At 37.9% G+C, this 19,477-nt stretch overlaps 1 protein-coding gene across 4 annotated transcripts; it reads right to left on the bottom strand.

Moving 5' to 3' along the window:
* Positions 1-873: 873 nt before the first annotated feature.
* Positions 874-17,382, bottom strand: kiaa0232 (KIAA0232 ortholog). 4 transcript variants are annotated; one of them, XM_042728019.1, is made up of 9 exons: positions 16,977-17,381; positions 13,153-13,225; positions 11,616-12,162; positions 10,850-10,990; positions 10,283-10,352; positions 10,083-10,170; positions 4,218-7,533; positions 3,842-3,950; positions 3,483-3,642 (listed from the first exon to the last, which is right to left on the bottom strand). In XM_042728019.1, exons 3-9 carry the CDS (start codon positions 11,847-11,849, stop codon positions 3,626-3,628), a joined length of 3,975 nt encoding a protein of 1,324 aa, XP_042583953.1. In that variant the 5' UTR covers positions 11,850-12,162; positions 13,153-13,225; positions 16,977-17,381; the 3' UTR covers positions 3,483-3,625. The 4 variants fall into 4 exon arrangements, with proteins under 4 accessions (XP_042583954.1, XP_018962626.2, XP_042583953.1 ...); XM_019107081.2 differs by lacking the exon at positions 13,153-13,225 and having other exon boundaries at positions 3,323-3,642; XM_042728020.1 differs by lacking the exons at positions 3,842-3,950; positions 13,153-13,225 and having other exon boundaries at positions 874-3,642.
* Between the last annotated feature and the right edge of the window lie 2,095 nt (positions 17,383-19,477).

Here is a 19,477-nt window from a genome sequence, read left to right as displayed (position 1 = left end):
AATGATTGCAATAAGGAAACTGAGAGAGTTCTGCATTAAAAGTTAAACAACATTGCAATCAAAACTTAAACCTTTAAGAACTTGAAAGTTAACCTCTTCAAATGTACTGACTAAAACAAAACCTTTGAGAAAAAAAAAGCAAATAATGCATTTTTCAGTCTCCCGCAGACATGATTGCTCAGGTCTTTCTTCAGCCATCATACCACCTTGCACACAGAGCTAGAAAGTGGTCACTTTTTTTTTTTTTTTTTAAACGAGTCTGTTCAAACTAAGAGGAACCATTTCAAATTTGTTTAACAGTAAATAATCTGTTCTATTTGACTGTCAAACACATTCACTATATTTATGCATTTTCTCAAAACCTAAAATGCTTTTGTCCTCTGTCACCCACCCACCATAAACAAGTTTTTTAATCTTATCATAAACCAAACTAATGCAAGTAACAATTCTGGAAGACGGTAATATTTAACTCAAAGTGCTTGACAGAACAAGGTTTAATTTAGGGCAGTGATTCCCAAACCTGCCCTGCACATTTTGATTATGTCTCCCTAATCAGACACACCCAATTTAGCTCTTGCAGTCTCTACTAAGGAGCCGATGAGTTGAATCAGGTGTGTTAGATAAGAGAGACATACAAAAGGCGCAGGGGGCCCTCCAGGACAGGTTTGGGAAGCACCGTCTAAGGGATTGATTAGAGAAAGTGATGCCAGCCTTGTGTAATTCAATTTCGGAATCTGACAGCATTTTAAACTGAAAAAATTACATTGAATTGTAACATGTTATTTGTCAACTAGATACAAATCCAATAAAGGAGTCTATTTTATCGCTGTACCCAGTTATAGCATACAGTATAATAACTTTGTGCCCTCATACTCGCTTTCTACCACTATACATTTTATTTATGATCTCTGAAAAAACAATAATCAAACTCCCACAACCACAATGAGCAAATAATGTGGGGAAACACAAACGGTTTCAAACGGGGTCACACAAAATCATCTCTCCAAGGTTATGGTCTACAGTCCTGGATCACACACTTTAACAAACTTTAGGTCTAGACCTCGTCTCAAGAACAAGGCCCAATCTGTTTCTGTTAAAATAAGCACAAATCTTTTAGAAGGAGTAACTGTGTGGCCATTTTTCCTTACACAAATTTGAAGATTACATCTTTGCTGTAGTGTATGAATATTAGCACCAATACCAAAAATACTCTATAGATCTTACTGTAAGGACTGCAGTCAACAAAAACTCTCTCACTTGCAAAGGGGAATAAGCACACTTAACATTTTTTTTCTTCCTTTTTTTTTTTTTTTTTTAAATTTACTTTATTTGACATTTTATGCCAAATAAAGTTCAGAAAATGAAACCCTTGTGCCCAATTAGGGAATTTTATCAAAGGCATCTGTTGGTCAATGATGAATGGGGCGATATCATTTTCTATTTCATTGCCATATTCAAATTCCCCCTTACAAACATTTAACAAGTAATGCTTTAAAACCATATATTCCCCACATTGGTACAGAAAAAGAATGCACACATTTTTCAAGGAAAAAAAAGCATCAGGGGTGCTCTGAAAAAGAAAAAGTGTTGCCAAATTTCACACATCGTAGCATTTTACACTCTGTTGATGTAGCATACACATCATAATTAAAAAAAAAAAAAAAAAAAAAAAAACCTGAATGAAAGAGGGGGAAATACCCATCCAGGTTAGATTTAAGCTAGCAGATTGTAAGCTACACATCCATTAGAGTGAAGACACAAAAGTGTATGGATAAGATGGTATTAGAGCAAAAATGAAATTTACGATGGACAGGATTTAGAATTATGAACACCATATCCCTACCACCTCTCACTCCAAAGCCACAAAAGAAATTATATAGGCAAGCAACTTATCAAACTTTGTAGGAAAAGTAATTTGGGCCTAATGCAGTGTGGGACAAATGTCACAAATAAACCCATGTATATTTTTTTTTAACAAACATACATTAATATTGTAAGGTTGTAGGGTTATGGTGTGCCAAAATACTATATTGCTTTTATACACCCCTCTTCAGGATGATGCATCAGCACAAGGTGAAAAAGCCACATATTTCTGAAACAAGTAGAAGGAAAGTACTTGAAGAAGAGAAAGAGAAAAAAAAAAAAAAAAATCAACCTTCAAGCAATCAACTACCATTACTGGAAACACTCAATTCTTTTTAAGTCAATAAAACAAACCAACAACAAAAAAAATAAAATAAATAAAAAATAAAATAAAACAATGAATCCATATTACAAATAATCAGTAGTCACAATTTTGTGGTGTAAAGAAGGGGAAGAAATTTCACTGAAATACGTAAACTTTACACTAAACTTAAAGAAACAACACAAAATTATGTCTACAATATCAAACTGATAGATACGATCAACTGTATGGTGTAGACTGTATAGTTTTAAAGACAGAAACAACATACGTGAAATTGTATAGTTGGGTCAAAATATTCAGTTACCTATTCCACCCCCCCAAATTTTTTTTTAATTTCCTTGTACCCTTTATCTGCAGCATTTATATTTCACATGTTTCCAGATATTTTGCTATACTTTTATTCAGGAAAATGTAAACTGTCCTTTGAAACTACGACTCTCTCCAAAATGTACTTTTATGAAAGGTGACTTTGCAAATCAAGCTATCTGACAAATGCATAAAAAAATTAAATAAAAAAATAACCTGAAGTGGACAAAATAACCTAGGAAATTGTTACACATTTATCACAATGGCTGTATTAAAAGGGAAACTCAAGCTAAGAAACCAACTTCGAATTTCAAGGACAAGAGGGTTATTTCTTCATTGAGGCTTCTGTTTTAATTGTTTGTTTTTTTGTTTATTCTATTATTACACCTTCAACATATTACTCTGCTTTATTTCTTTAAGATGCTTTCAAAGCAGCATTGAACTAAAAGGAAACAAACCAACAATTGATGTGACAAAACAAAAGTGGGGGGGGGGGCACTTTTTCTTTCAACACACCAAACCTCACACAACTCTATCCTCTACAAGTCATTTAAAAGGAAAAATAAGCAAAACGGTAAATGATCTGATTAGGGAAGGGGGTGTCGCAATTGTAGCGCTTTCAACCTGACTTCTGAGTATTCATAGTTCGGTCACAGAAACTTTGACTATTAGAAGGACTGAGACTAGGTTCACAAGCACATGCACAATCAGCAGGACCACAGTTATAGTGTATCCTAGATCAAACATAAAAGTGAAGCTAAAATCTATAAGGGGTAAATTAAAGAACAATCTTAATGCTTAACTATGCCTTTTTTATTCTTTTCAAAATTGATCAACCTAGAAATTAACAGACTGAAAACAAGCCTATAATAAATGCTGTTGACCAGAATCCTCTAACTGTACGTTCAACCTATTGCCATGTTTTCCTCTCTTTATGCTTTCATCTTGGTGATACGCCATTTTAGATGAATTGACTGAGGAATAACAGGGCTTAGGACAGTGTGGTAAGACAGAGCCCACTGCGGGCCCTGGGGTCACTGTTCTGGTAAGGGTCCTCCTATCCCTCCTCTGGGTTTTGGTTGAAAGTGATAGGAGGAAATTAGCATTGGTATGCCTCCACACTCAGCAGAAGAATCATACATTACTGCTTCCTAGAAACAAAGAAGGGTACAACATTTAGTATTAAGCAAACTTACACACAAACTCTCTTTTCCATTCAATGTAGTGTCTATAATTCGACTGTAAGATTAATCATGATTATTCCCTATTGATGGATCAATGGGTTTATCAAAGCAGTGTGCAACTGACTTTCCCAGTATCTAATACATCTAAATATTGTACTCCTCTTACCGCCGCACTGAGGACTTGAAAATAAAGGAGAACACAGAGTACTTTGCCACCAGCACTCTTCTTGCTGCATATTAGTTAAGCACTGTTCTCCAAAATTCAACAGTGGAAACTGTTTAAGAGATAAAGAAAGTCGATCAATGAGAGCATTTTTTTTTTTTTACACTTTTGAAAGGTAAAAGGTAGATCATTAAAGAATAGTATATTATATAGAATATAAAGTACTGTCATGGCATATATGAATTCAGTGCATTCAAGTGCAGGTGACAGCAACGTCAGTATCAACCAAAACATGCTAATATATTGTACAATTTTCCATATGCGTTTCTCTGAAGGTTAGATAACAGTTAGAGAGAAGACTGGCTCTGCAGTCACTTACCTCATGCATATCTTGAGCAACATCAAGCAACTTTTCACTTTTTGGAATCTGATCAGTTGCAGCGCATTTGCAAGCCTCTGTCTCCCTGCTAGATTCCTCTTGCTGAAGAACAGAGGACTGCACATGAGAACATGGCACAGAAACTGCTGCCGTCTCACAATGTACGCAAATCTCTTGTTCAGTAATCGGCAGAAGGGTGCTTCCACCCTCCTGTGAATCGAGCGACGTCTGGGCACTCTTCTCCATGCCAGACTTCTTTAATCTGGGTAGGAACTTCCCAGACTCCAGCTCCGATTTTCCGTAGTAAGGGCCCTCGCACTCAGCGTCCTCCTCGAGAGGCTTGAGGTCAGCCTGTGGGTCATCAAAGAGGTCTGCTTGACCAACTGGAAGACTTGCTTCCTCTTTCTCAGACTCTACATCTGACTCACTGCAACCACCTGGAGAAAGTTCAGAGGCAGATATTGGCCGGAAATGAGTCCTTGGGGAAATTCGAATGGCCCGATACTGAGTCCGCTTGATGCCATATAACCAAGGGCAAAAGGGCTCATTGTCAGAGCATAATATGGATTTTGGCTTAAATCCCGGGCTGAAAGAGGCCATATCCTCTGGCTCAAAGGAGCACTCCACATGCAGGACCTGGGAAAAAGGGTTGTTCAAATCAAAGGATGAAAACGGGTAATCCAGTCCTGACTCTTCTCCACGGAAGCCTCCGCATGATCCCAGTAAATCTTCATGGAAGACAACAGAAAATCCCTTATTTAAACCATCCCCTGTTCCCTTGGTAGCCTGCTCATTTTGACCAAGGGACACAAGAGGTCTCCACAATGGCTTGTGGCCAGGAGCAAAGCAATTGCTTGTGTTCATGAACACATCCGCTCCTGCAATGGTTACCATGTCAGAGGATGTGGCTGCTGCACACTGCAACAAACTACCACAAGCATCACCAGGTGGAATCATAGCCCATTCTCTGTCACCGCTTAGACTCTTCAGTTCTCCATAAACCCCACCAAGGATAAAGGAGGTGCTGTCCTGTGAATTACAATTCCAGGGCTTGGCCGGCGTTGTGTAATCCCCATCATTCATTTTAGAGAGCTTGTTTTTATGAAGTCCCTGGACCTCCTTCTGCCCATCCCATAGATGATACTCAGAACATTGCACAGCTTTCTTTTGAATTTCACTTTTTACATCCTTGTCAAGACAGCTGCATTGGTAGCCGGTAGCCTCCTCTGGAAACAAGTGCTCCCCTGTATTCTTTACCCCGAGTGTTAAGACACAGTCTCTGTCCCCAATAGCCATCCAAATGTCTTTTATTATCCCTGAGGTGTATTCATCACTTTGTTGATTTGGGACATCTGAAAACACAACAGCATTATAGAGTTTACTCTCATCCTGCTCTAATGCTATGCCACAAACAGACTCCAATTTCGATTTTTTATTGAAGGGCTGGTTGGATTCTGTGCCTACACTCGTTTCTTCCTGCTGGTGACTGGAGTTCTCTTGAAAGAAATCTAAAAGCTCTTCTTCTAGGCATAAAGGTGGGATAAGGGAGATACAGCTGACCTCATCACTGCCAAACTGAGCTGAATCATCTGCTAGAGCACTGATCTGTTCACTATCTGACCGGGTCTCCTCTGAGTGGGACCAGGGACTACAGGTCCTCGTTGATAAGTTAGAGCAGTGTTCCGTTTCATCAAAGGCACTGTTTTTGGTCCAAATTAGCAAACGGGATTGTTTGTTTCCTTGTGGATCTAAACAGCTACTTGAATCTAAGTTGTCCTGTCCCTCCATGAGTGTGTCGCAGGGAAAAGAAAAGGAAGGGCTATCGTATTGCAACTCAAAAAGTGGAAAACAGGAGTTTAGGGCAGAGATGCTACTGCTGGCTTCTTGGAGATGAGGCCCTACAAAAGCTCCAGACAGTTTTCTAAAGTTAAATGGAACACTGTTCAACACTGGGGAGAGCCTGACTGGAGAGTCACCCGGACAGCTTTCCCCTTCCAAATCTTCCAAGCTCGAGGATGAACAGCACTCCCACACTTGGGCAATATTTTCCATATCTTGTGTTATAGAAACATCTGCTTCTGAGGCTCCCAGAGAATCAACCTTTATTGCACTTTCCCCTTGCAGCTCAAGGCCATCTAAAACTACACATCCTGCTTCAAAGTGTTTTCGCTCAATGCTCTTCTGCCGAATCATGTTCAGGATTCGGCTTTCTTGTACCGCATCTGAGGCACTAGGATCCAATATGGATTGATAAAGATCAACTTCATAGAAGTGAGTGAATTCAGACAGATGCTTGTCATCTAAATTTTGACCATCTTCAGGAGGAGGGCAGCTTGGAAACCCATTCAGTTCAGGAGCATCTTCGTCACCTTCGCCAGACACTTCAATGAAGTGGCCATCCACAAAAGTGCCTGCTGCAAGGTATGCCCTTTGAAAACATGAATTTGCAATGCAGATTCCTTGAATTCTCTCTGACAGACAGTCCACATCAATGGACATAGCCAAGTCATTGGAAGAGTCTTCTTTACTCCGATACTTTGTCTCCAATTTACTTCTACTGAGAGGGACAAAGTACTCCGAGATGGGCTCTGTGTACCAAAGTGGCTCCTCCATATATTCCTTTCTTTTGGCCTCTCCTCCTGACTCCTGTGCCTCAACCAGATTAGCATCTTTGCGGATCTCCCTCAGAGGTCGTTTGCCTTTTTTCATGTAGTGCTGCTGTTGTTTAGATAGGCCTCCGGTGGTACTGATGTTGCTTCGTGCATTTTTCCGCTCTTCTTTGTCGATGACTTTAAGGGCCAGTTTGACCTGTCCGCCCCCACTGCGGCCTCTTTTGTTTCTGCTGCTGATCTCTCGAGACTTGTGTCTTATGCGGACTGCTTTGCAACTAGGGGTCTGTTCACCCTGGTTACCACTGGAGCTTGAGCCAGCCTCACTAGAGCCAGAGGACCACGATCTGGGACGGAACCTCCCCTCAGACCGGTGTTTCACCTGCCGCTTACAATGAGGAGGAACCTGGTCGTCAGTCACCCCTGTTGCGCTTCCATGGAATTGGTTTTCCTTCTCCCTCTTAGTGCGTCGCTGCTGGGCCCTCTCGCTGATTGTGGTGGTGGAACTGGGTGCATCAACTGTTCGGTCTTTAAAAGCTTCACCTTCACTGGTGCAGTCTTTTGGAGAGGATGTGTCTGTGCTTGTTTGAGGGACAGCAGATGATGATGAGCTGGAATATGTGCAGGCTTTAGCTTTGTTCCACACAGTCATAATTTCTTGGAGACAAACAGATTTTTCTGAGAGAGGTGGGAAAGCTTCATAGTACCTAAGGAGCAAAAATAACCGCATTATAAAAAGAATAACAACAATAAAAATTATAGTAATAATAATAATAACAATAAGTGTAACTAATAGTATGAAGAAGATAATTAAGAGCAAATACTAGGGGTGCTCCGACTGATCGGCTACTGATCACTATCAGCCAATAATCGCTTGGGGATGTTTGATCGGCGGTCTCTATAAAGGCAGATCTCAAAAAAAAAAACAATCTCAAGCTGATGACGCACCTTCCGTGAGAGGTTTGGCACAACATGCAGCGGCACCGTCTCGGTCTCTGTCCGGTGCAGGTGAAATAATTATAATGCTTATAAATTCAATTATTTCTTCATTAACTTAATTTGAAAACTTCCTGCAAGACAATTTCACGTGTGCGCGCTCTCTCTTTCCCTCTCAAAATGTGCAAATGGCATTACATCAAATCACGTCTGCACTATAAGCCAGCTGCACGCTGCACAGTTGACACAGGAATTGTCACTTGCACAATCGAAGCAGTGTTGCATCGTCACTAAAGTTTATAAATTGCATAACTCCATAATTCATTCCATATTTTACGAACCCATCAGCACTCGCGCGCTCTCCTGGGGACCATGCGCTCATGCACACTTGTAGCGAACACACATAATGCCAGGTTGCAGTGCATATTTTCCGCGCTCATGCTAATGGATTAAAGCATTCACACTGCACACAGTTGTGGTCCAGCAGTGCATTCCAGGAGCAGTGTGTCTGCAGCAGTGCAGAGATCATTTCCGCACAGAGTCTATTTTTGCTGCACTACAAGTGCTGAATTAAAGTAACAGCCCAATGTTTGCGGTAAATATGAACATAAATTGACAAGAAAATGTAGTTATTACACCATAAATGCATATAAGTAGTCTACTGTGTTTCACAATCAACACATAGGCTATGGCTTTTTGGCTAGGTTTAAAGGAAAAGAGCACTTTTAGATAAACATGGCAATAATAGATGGCACTCGTGGAGGTAGGAAAACAAAGTTCTTTATAAACCACAGGATTGCTTGTAATAAAGATTTAAATGCAAAAGAAAAGGCAGTAGAGCTGACAGTTTATGTCAGTGGTAAGTTTTAATTTAGAATGTTTGTGATAATGAAGTAGTTTAAATGTTTTGCCACTTGCTTGAGCAACTAAATATATAAATATAGAAGTAAATGCAAAAGTAGAAAGCATTGAATAATGCGTTTTTTATATTTGTTGCATTTAAACATGTCTATGAAAGATTGTATTATAACTGTACTGTATAAAAAATAATCACAATGCTGAAAAAGCATTTTAAGTAACAATGTTTGGATTTGAAATTAAAATAATTGATAAATGTTTTGTTTGTAGTAAACAGCCACAGATCAGTTGCAGACTTCTGTGTGAAAGCAGAGTCAGTGCTGCTTCTTTACCGCTTACGTACCACACATGGACTGCATTCGCACTGCAAACCGAGTATGTGTGAACCTAGAGTAAAAGGCCACCTCACATAAAGCTCACAAAATCAGTCTTGTGCTGTGTGTAAGCTATTGTGTAACAACTGCACGATTGTCAAAACAAAAAATACAGTGCATGATCAAACATTTAGGTTAGATATATATTTTTGAAAAATATCAAAAAAATGCCCCCCTCCACCCCTCAAAATAAAAAATCCGCTTTCACAAGAGTCACCTAAGAAGGGAATTCATTTTCAAAAATGAAATTCAGGCAGAGTGAATAAATGTCTAAAAATCTTGATTGGATCATCACTATAAATAATTCTACATGATAAAAAGAAGGCTTTAAAAAGATCGGTGTCGGTGATCGTATCAGCAGATACTGCTTTCTGAGATTGGCGATCGGCCTCAAAAATCCTGATCGGAGCACCCCTAGCAAATACAGCATAAGGTCATCTTCAAGTTGCTATTTGGGATAATACAAGTTGCTATTATATTTTTGCTGCACCCAAATAACAAGCACAAATATATCATAAACCTATGAACTTCATCTCCAGAGATGCTCTGAGATGTCAGCACATCTTATGTTGTACAGCATTTTATTTTGTTGTAAACTAACTGTTATATTTTAATTCATTTATTTCAAAAGACTGATTCAATTTTTTTAAGTTTTTTTAATTTTTTTTTTATTAAGTCATTCCATTAGACACCATTTTTATATTAAACAAGTTATGTTTACATTCATTCTCAAGGTTTAAAAACATGTGGAAAGCACTTCCTTTCTTTAATGGTAAATGAACATTAATGGGATAAATGAAATATCAATCTTTTATGATATGGAAAGAAATATTATGATAATATTTTTTGCTGTATCACCCAGCCCTAGCAAGAACACTCACTGGACTCTCAAAACAAAATTTACTTTGCATTTACTTTGCGGCATGCAGCATGACTATTTATTTAATCATAGTCTTTCCGGTTTAATAAAAGCCACATTACAATATGAGACTCATTGCTCTAATTAATTACACAGAGATCATAACCCTACCTGTACAACAATACACATTATTACATAACATTAAAGACTTTAAGGTTTAATTACTTACATCTCAACCTGGTCCTTAGAAGAAAATGATTCGTCTGGTTCAGGAGACTGAGATATATCAGATTTTTTACTTACTTGCTTTTCTTTTTCTGCAAGACAATAATAGCAAAGCAATATAACTGAAGTATTTTCATAAAACTGTTACAGCTGCAAGACAATGTCACTTTTGCTGAACCTGAATTACATAGAAAATATGCAAACCTTTCTGTTTGTTTTGAATATCCTTGAGCTTAGAGCATAGCTCTTCAACCAAGCTTTCAATTCCAGAATTCTGAAAGAGAACAAAAGTAATTTAACTTTCAGAAAATAGAATCATAGCTCCATCACTGCAACAAGAATGAATTGTTTTCTTTAAAAACTGGGTATTAAATATAAAATTTTAACTCCCTTTGATTAAAAAGCACCAGATACACACAAGATTAAAACAGTAACCATATAAAACGTCAGCTGTATTTTTGCTGAGTACATCTGAAATAGTTCTGGTGATTTCTATTTTGACAGAAATAAGCATAATGACTGTAAAAGGCTTTGAGGCAAAAGCAAAGCATATCAATGATTTTCACAAAAAAACAAACAAACATGGATCTGAGATGTAGCCACATTACTCAAGTTCTGATTGACATTATCTTAAGGAGGAGAGCCATCTTGACCATTTAACCATTTTTTGCTCTACTAATTCCACAAACTCACTCAAAAAAGTACACTAATTGCAATTAAGCAGTGATAACACACTGATTTAAAAACTTTAGCTTTACACAAAGGTCTTACTTCATCAGATGCTGAACGCAAACATTGCACAGCAGCTTGTTTCTTCATCTCTTCAAGACTAAGGTCAGTCCCTCCCTTCCTCTTGCTCTTCCCCCATTTCTTCCCTGTTCCCTTCTCCCAGCCCAAGAAGATGTCATTTTCCTGCACACAATAAGGACCAGGTGTTGATTCTTTAGTATAAATGTAGAGAAACTGTGCACTTATTTCTGCTAAGATGCAATTACTGCCAAATAAACTACTATCAATAAGATAAAAGAACACTACTTGAAACCTGTTGCTTTAGTCTACCATCTCTATAATGCAAATAGAAAGTCCTAAACAAGAATACCATAATCTACACAGATAAAGCGCTATGTTTTCATAGCCTTATTCCATAGAAGTTTCAGATATGGATTCACATCTGATAAACTAAAATGTAGTGGTCTTTATGAAATCTGAATAATAATTGCCGAGTATAAAATAAATGTTAGTTACTACTGAATGCAATAAAATGAATACCGAGAGACCTGAATTACTACTAAACACAAAATATATTACCTAAATGCTTGTTTTAATTGATCGAACCTAACATGCAAGACGCTTTTTTCCTTTAAGAATCACTAAAGTTGGTTTACATTAAAAACAAATTTATCGTATGACTTATGACATAGAACACAAAGTTTTGGGTAAACTACTCCTTTTTAAGATGTTCTGTTAGATTTGTACAGAAACAAGTCACTTAAAACACAAAAGGTTTTCCAGATGTGCTGAAACGTTTTAACTATACCTGGTCCTGCAGGTCATAGTCATAGCTGTCATGCAGTAGCAGGCTAAGGACATAGCGGGTGTAGATCATGGCATCTATGCCACATTTCTCCAGCTCCTGACCCAGCCAGCTCTGCACTGGCCCTAGTGACTGCAGTGAGGACATCTCTGAGGAGGACACAGGGCCTGACAAAGAGAAGGCCCGCGAGACTCTTTCAGGAGCAGGGCCGTCTGACTCTCCACTCATTGGACGCATGAGACTAGGTTGGAGCCATTCTCAAATGAAGACACATGTTGCCAGGTGGACATGAAAGTGCAAGAGGGAGCGGTATGAAAGGGACAGAGCTGATATTATAGTAGGGGAGGAAGGACTCAATCCAGCAAGACAAACACAGGAAGGTCTACATGAAGAGTCATGTAGGATCTTCTGTATATTCGTATTGCTGTAAGCAAGAGGAGGCTCTAATCTTCAGGCATGGCTTTGACCGCTGGAAGCTAACAGCTTACTGAACAGGCTCACTTTCATTCATAAGGGTTCATCTTGGAGGACAGCTGGTTCCAGGCTCAACCTGAGAGAGAAAAAACAAAACAGCAAGAAGCAGCATTTAGTTTTTATACTGTTTTTGCCCTAGAGCAATTGCAACTGAAAGTCTTGATAATTCATAATCTTTAAATATATAATTTAAAGAAAGAACTATAACAATCATGACCGCAAACCAAGGATTGGTTGGCACTTCAGCTGGCAACTGGCTCAAAACCCCACAAACCAATTTAGACAACACAACTAATGAAGACAAGACCTTGAAATAATTAGTGGTGCTTTTAAACTAAAGTTAAATGCAGGACTAATCTGGTTTATGAAAGTACAATGAAATTAAGTGTACCAAAGAATTAAGGAAAATACAAATAAATATTATTATTTTTATTTTTTTTAAATACATAAGTAATGCGTGTGGATATTGAGACATTTAACAAATGTGATTTTTTTTTTAAAGCGGTTAAACTGGTTAAACTTGTTGACGAAAATGTTTTTTAACAATGTGGAGAAAGTTTTTATTATTGAATTAATGCAAAACTGTAATGTATTTCATGCTGGCGTTTCTATTACATCCTGGATCTGAGCATGTCTTGTATCTCATTTTTCTTCTCCACTGATGAAGAAAATGATACACAAGACAGAAAAAAAACATTCATATCAAAGTTTGCCTCATTCTGTAACTATGTTTAACTTCTATAATTCCATGATTCTGATTTTAACTGTAACACCCTGTGTCAGCAATCATATAAATAATAATAATAATAGACATATGCTACAACTTACAATCCGTACAAGCATTGTATAATAACATTTCATTCTACTAACTTTCACCAAAAGTGTCCTGTATGCCACTGAAGGCTACATCCAAAACATGAAATCAGGAGGAAAAAAAACAAAAACAAACAAACAAACAACAACAAAAAAAAAAAACATAAGTTTGCTAATAACAATAAAAGTCTGTAGAACAATACTACGACCTAACCAGCATGTACACTAATTATAAGAACATGATTAAATTTACCTTGCAACAACTGTGTCCTTACCGATGTTTAAGCTCATTTGTCAAATCATCTTGGTCTGACAAGTAACGTAATCTGTAGCACACACAAGATTTGGTTTTGGAAAAGGAAAACAAAAGTAAGTTTGTATTCCAGCTTCTGGCATCTTGTATAACTATTACAACAAGTGCTCAACCAACATTTCAGGATTAGTCAGCATTGTTTTAAGGTGAGGCTTAATATTCTTTGGTATGAATACCATGTAGAATTCAATGCAGTTGGAATCAAAACCAGTTACAATTAAGCAGAAAGGTATGAAAGGCTGTTATATTATGAACAGAGTCACACCTAAAGGGTTCAAATCTCAAGAAGTGGTCCACAAATAAATGCATGTGATTCTACAAATGAACACTGAGGAGAGTTCTGTTTGTTAATCATCTTTGTGAATCTCAATTTATTCCTCTGTACCTGAATATGTTTGTCTTCTGATTCATGTCTTCAAAAACAAACTTATATTTCCATACAATAAACAAAGAATTTCCTATAAAAAAATACTTCCTCAAAGGGGACAGCAAAACAAAAGCACATTGAACCTGAGCTCACTAGGGCTGTCAAAAAAAACCTAAAAACTAAAATAATACAATTAGATTTTCGAATATTCGTCATATTTAACATAAAATTCTGCATTCGAATTTTGTGTGCGTGTTAACTAGGCAGCCTTATCAGTGGTGCACGAGATGCGATGACGATGTAGGAGTTGTTGCATTATAATGTTTTTGATAGCCTATCCAGTTGAAGCCACTAGATTAAAAAGTGTGGAAATATTGCGGAAAGAGAGAACATCAATGCGGAGAAGATGTAGTTTACATCAAAACTGAAACCAAGCCGTTCACACAGAACACATATTTTGCGCATTTTCTAGAGGGACATCTATCACCACTGCAATCACATGTCGAACAAAGGAGCCGCATGTTTAGAAAGCCATGTAAAATTAATGCAAGTTTAACTTTGAAAAAAACATATACCGAGACTTTTTGTTGGGTTTTTCCCCCATCCCACTGCATCTCATGTTTTTAAATGAAATATATACTCTGTGTGATTGACTTTCCACCCTTTGTATTAAACTATGCATACATACATGATGCTGTTTTGTTTATAGTTGTTTAAGCAACTTATAATTGGTAGGGCTGTGCAATTAATCGCATTCGATTGTTATGCACAATTTGGCAATATCACGTTCATAATCGCAGATTAATTGCATTCGATTTCGAACGCGATATCGCTTAGCTTGTCAGTGAACTACGGCTCTGTGTAGTGAAAGCCGCTCCATCTGAAAGCAGGTGATGGAGATTTACTACTAGTCACAGGACCGGCTTTACTGATGAGATGCGCATGACAATCGCATCTGATTAATTGCACAGCCCTAATGATTGATTTATAAACATTATTTTAAACCTTATGCACTTTTTTTTCACAGATAGTCATGTTATCTTATGCTTTGAATAAAAGTGCTTTAGTAATATTTTGCTCGATGCGCCATCTTAAGGCCTCAGAAGAGAAGCCAAAAGCTTTTCTTCACCCTAACCGAAATTATGCATTTTAAATTCAAATATAATTTGAATTTTGATAATATTTCAGTTCAAAATTTGAATTGTTTTTCAGCCATTTTGACAGCCCTGGAGCTCACAACTGATGCCAGCATTACAACAGTTCTTTTATGTGTTTACTGTGAAGATGTACCAGTGATTTTTAATGAGACCAGAAAGAGGAAACTGTAAGACGGAAGTAACAAACTCTCATGGCAACACCTCTATATTTTATATCTTTTGTGTTCAACTAAAGAACTAACAACATAAGCATAAGACGATGACAATTTCTAGATGAACCCTTTTGACATTGCCCAAGGTATGAGCATGCCTGGAATGCTACCATGATTATGACTCGTTTCTGCAGTTCTTGTCATGCAAGACAATGCATGAGTTTCAAAGATAATTTCAAAGAAACAGGTCCTACAAGTCATGACACTGTACAGTGAGCATTTTGTGACAATGATCAAATGTTAATATGTCTTACAAATCAATGTTAGACATGCGTGTTTTCTAAGGGTAGCTTTCAATGAATAAGGCAAATTCAACATGCCTATGAAAATCCCAAGCCCCATAATTATCTATGCACATAAACATTTATATGTAACTGCTGAACATTATGAAAAGAAACAACAAAAATTTCCAGGTTCTGAACATTATCAAAAGAAAAAAAACAAGCTTGGATATGTAACTGCTGAACATTATGAAAAGAAACAACAGGAGATCTTTAAAACCCTTTCTCCCTGTCTGACATAAGCAGCTTGTCCTGTTGGAGTAAACGAGACATTTGTTTCCACTCAAAAGTTGAAACTGAAAACTGTTCATACTGTAGGTCCAGCAGAAGTCCGCCACGCCCATCTTCTGTCGTCATATACAGTGAGCGCAGAGTGTACTGAACAGCGCTTTCATTTACTGTCACTGACCAGAAACACACTTTAGTTGATCTTTCATCAAGGCCTTGATAGTTCTCTCTCATAATGACTTTAATCCGCTGAAATGGGCGAAGAAGTAATAAAAGCACCTATTTAAACGGTTTAAAAGCTCGACAAGATTGCACACCAACATATTCTGCAGAAATAATTAAGATCATGGACTTTTATTTAATTTGCATTCGTAATTTGCTTAGGAAACACTAGTATGGGAAAAACAGAAATACTATGCCCTTGACGTTTGCCCCTTCACATGTACAATACAAGCCTTACAATAAGTAGCAGTCCTGTATTAAACGACCACCTGAAGGCGACAACGCCCCAGTGTCTCTATAATACGTCTGCTAAAGAAGTTAACAACATCAAAATAGTTCGCATTGTTACTGAATGACAGGAGAACGGCGGAATGACAGCAGGCCAGCTGACTAGCTACGAGCTAACGATCACCTGACACCACCACCACAAACCCGATTACTGAAGCCACGAACTTTACCACTTTATATCATTATATTACGCTGCACGACAAATAATAAAGTAATGAAATGAATAATAATAAAGACTGTTTGTTTCAGTACCGATTGCTCTCCACAGGCCAGTGTCTATGAGCGCAGCTGACCGACCACAAACCACTTTCCCTTACTCAGCATGATTCAGCTAACATTAATGTTGTTCTGCTCAACTAACGTTACACTGAGAAAAGTGCTAAATATAATAATTAGCGTTATGCGCTGCCGCTCTGCTCCATATCCAGCCTGATAAGTTACACAATGATTTGTGAGAAGCGATTCAACTACAATGCGTAATAAACCTAATTTCTATGTTACGAAACGCACGGTTTCGCTTTACTCAGTGCGCTAAATAAACATTATTGTCGTCTAAAGTGCCATACTGAGGCAGTTGAAATGTAAACAGATGACCGCTCATACGGTGTCGTTGCTGGCTAGCTCGGACACCATTTTACGCCACAGAGTGAAACGCTAGTCCCGGTTTATCACTTCCTCCAAAACTACAGGCAACGAAAATATTTTTGCTTCTCAACAACCGCTATGAAACGGTGCTTTGTGCAGTAAATTCAAAAGCAAGCACGTCTAAACGGGAAAATGTGCGTTAATTATCCAAACAGTGCGAGGTAGCGCTAAGCTATGCTAGTGCACCGCTGAGGCTAAACCGGGGAGGAGGCGCGGCTGATTCGCCTGAATACAGACGTGTGTAATACTTGACAAGACGGCCTGAAACATTAGCTTTCAATTTAAATCAAACCTAGGGAGCATTACGAACAAGTATAACGCGCAACATATCGAAATGCAGTGTAACATGCTGAAATAATCTTACCTGCTGTAACCCTACGCAGTGTGCTGAATAGCAGCAGGAGAAGCGACGACTTCTCTCCCGCCGCTGCCGCTCCGAGCTCGAGCTCTGACGGTCGGTCCGGGTCCGCCGCAACTGCGTCACAGATCTCAGGCGCGGGATAAAGTCTGTCACGTCCTTAACTCGGGTTAGGACGCCGCTGACGACATGTTGGATCAAGGTTGGCCCCCTCTAGACATCATATGACAGTTCGTTTTGAGCCAACATGGCTGACAGAGTGAAAGCTTTTAAAGGCGATCTCCGACTCCATTTTATTTATCGCCAGGCAACAAGACAGATCACAAAATGTGTCGCCATGGCTGACGTCCCTCCGCGAGCGCTCGCGTCAGAACAGAACGAGCGAGTTAAACACAGTCAGCTGAACTCTTCTGCGATGCGGTGTGTACTGTGTAGCTCTCTTTGGGCGTAATTTGAAAGGAACATAATTAGATCGTTTATTACATATACAGCAAAGATTGCTAGATTAGTTTGCTAACATAAACATAAAATAATTGTAAAAACACCATTCTAATGTTGGTTTTTATTTTACGAATATACTTACTTGCATCAAAATGAACATAGTATAATCCCTTATGACGTTAGATTGAAAAAAATCATCATACGTCATTAGTCACTGAAAATAGCAAAGCATGTGCAGTCGGTGCAAAAAAAAAAATAAAAAATAAAAAAGAAGACGACAAACACCTGCAGTCTGTGCTTGAGTTTATAGTTTTGGAAAAATAGCATTTCTGGACCGTTCAGCAAAAGTTTTATCGCAATAATTGAATTAAAAACCGTTAAGTTTTGTGTTGAAATTTTAAAATGCACGAGATTGTTTATTTTCTTAATAAGACAACTCTAAAAGACTTTAATATTGTAAGGAGCCCTGTAGTGTATATGGTAATAGCATATGAAAATATAAGTTGGTAGGAAAAATATATAAATATAAATTATAATTTTCCTCCAATCTCATAATTATTTCAGTACCAGACTCCGAAATATTAAGATCCAACGAAAAGTTTCATTGTCCCAACAGCTTGTTGGTGTACACAGTGTGCCTCCGTTACCGTCCTCCTGGTCATATTGATAAGGACGACTGGAGCCCCCTAGCGGCATCTACATGGATGTGCCTTCAACATTGTGCATCAATGTAAGCAGGGATTGAAATTTACTTTTTCCCTCACCAGCCAATTTGGCTACTAAATGTTACCGGCCATTCATAACTTCTACTAGCCCCCCCCCCACCCAAAAAAACCCCAGAAATAAACCAACAGCTGGTCTGAACTGACCGTGACAAAGCGACCGTTGCCAGTAAGTTTGTGTCAGTATGAGGTGTGCGATATTGATAAAAATAATATCTCAATATTTTCTGTAATTTTATCGATAAAGATAATTAGACAATATTTTGCTGAGTTATTGTGCTGATATCTTAAGGACTACGGTGGTGACTTCTAAAGTTTTTGACATATTCTGTGTGGTCAGTTCACAGCAGCGATAGAAATTATTTTTTTCAATAAATTTAAATTGATTTTTACCTTTTATGTGCATTTTTACCTTTATAAAACCATTTTTTTCTAAAAGTGTGCATCATCTTTTGAGTCAAATTCTTACATTTAATCAGCCAATTATAATAATTATAAATTTAGGCTGTTACTAAACAAATGAAATAAATATCAAGAAAATTAATCTTTGCAGAAGTTGTTGCATTGCGATTGAACTGAATCATTGAACAAATGATTCATTCAGGAACGAAACACCGTCATGTTGCTCACAAACACAAAACAGTGCTGTGGATGTGTTTGGAATGATTTTTTTTTTTTTTTTTTTTTTTTGCGAAATAGAGTAAAACCAGGCATGGTGTCTAAAACGTAGCCTAAGTCTCTAGATATTAACTTATTGTTTATTGAACTGTTGTATAAAATCAATATCACATTTGTAACTATGCAGATTTTTTTTTTAAATGGCACTCTTCGTGTGATATTGATTAACTATATGAAATTATATAAATATATACATTTTCTGCCCCCTTATCTTGAATTATGTGATCATAATGCATAGACTGAATCATGCTGTGAAAGAACGCGAACTGAAACCGATCTCGAAATATCCGGATGCATGCGTTTTCTTCCCGTTTACACTGTCATAGAACAGATCCGATCTGTGTCACATATGAGCAAAAAAATCGGAATTGGGTCACGTTTAACTGGCAGTGTAAACGAGGCCTAAGTTTGTGTAGTCGCTTATGCGTGCACTCTGTAGGTGTTTTGTTTGGTGTTTGCAATATACTCGATAATGTGATGTCTCACAAGTTCAGTATTTGCGCTAAACTTGCGCAGATTTGGCTTGCATGAATTTCCCCTAAAAATTAATGAGTGAACATACCTTGAGAAAGGTAACCTGCCAAATTGGCTTACAGCGTTACGTTACCCACCACAGCTATTTTTTACCCGCATTTGGCGGGTGATAATTTAAAACCCTGATTGTAA

This window comes from Cyprinus carpio, chromosome B7 (genome assembly GCF_018340385.1).
Source record: "Cyprinus carpio isolate SPL01 chromosome B7, ASM1834038v1, whole genome shotgun sequence".
NCBI lineage: Eukaryota > Metazoa > Chordata > Actinopteri > Cypriniformes > Cyprinidae > Cyprinus > Cyprinus carpio.
This window is presented reverse-complemented; position numbering and strand designations above follow the sequence as displayed.

What these genes read in the sequence shown, in the direction of transcription:
- kiaa0232 (XM_019107081.2), bottom strand. Translation starts at nt 11,849, where the DNA reads ATGCGTCCAATGAGTGGAGAGTCAGACGGCCCTGCTCCTGAAAGAGTC. An exon ending in TATTCAAAACAAACAGAAAG is followed by an intron (nt 10,171 to 10,282) that starts GTTTGCATATTT and finishes ATTGTCTTGCAG; the next exon opens with AAAAAGAAAAGCAAGTAAGT. An exon ending in TTGCTCAAGATATGCATGAG is followed by an intron (nt 3,951 to 4,217) that starts GTAAGTGACTGC and finishes TCTCTTAAACAG; the next exon opens with TTTCCACTGTTGAATTTTGG.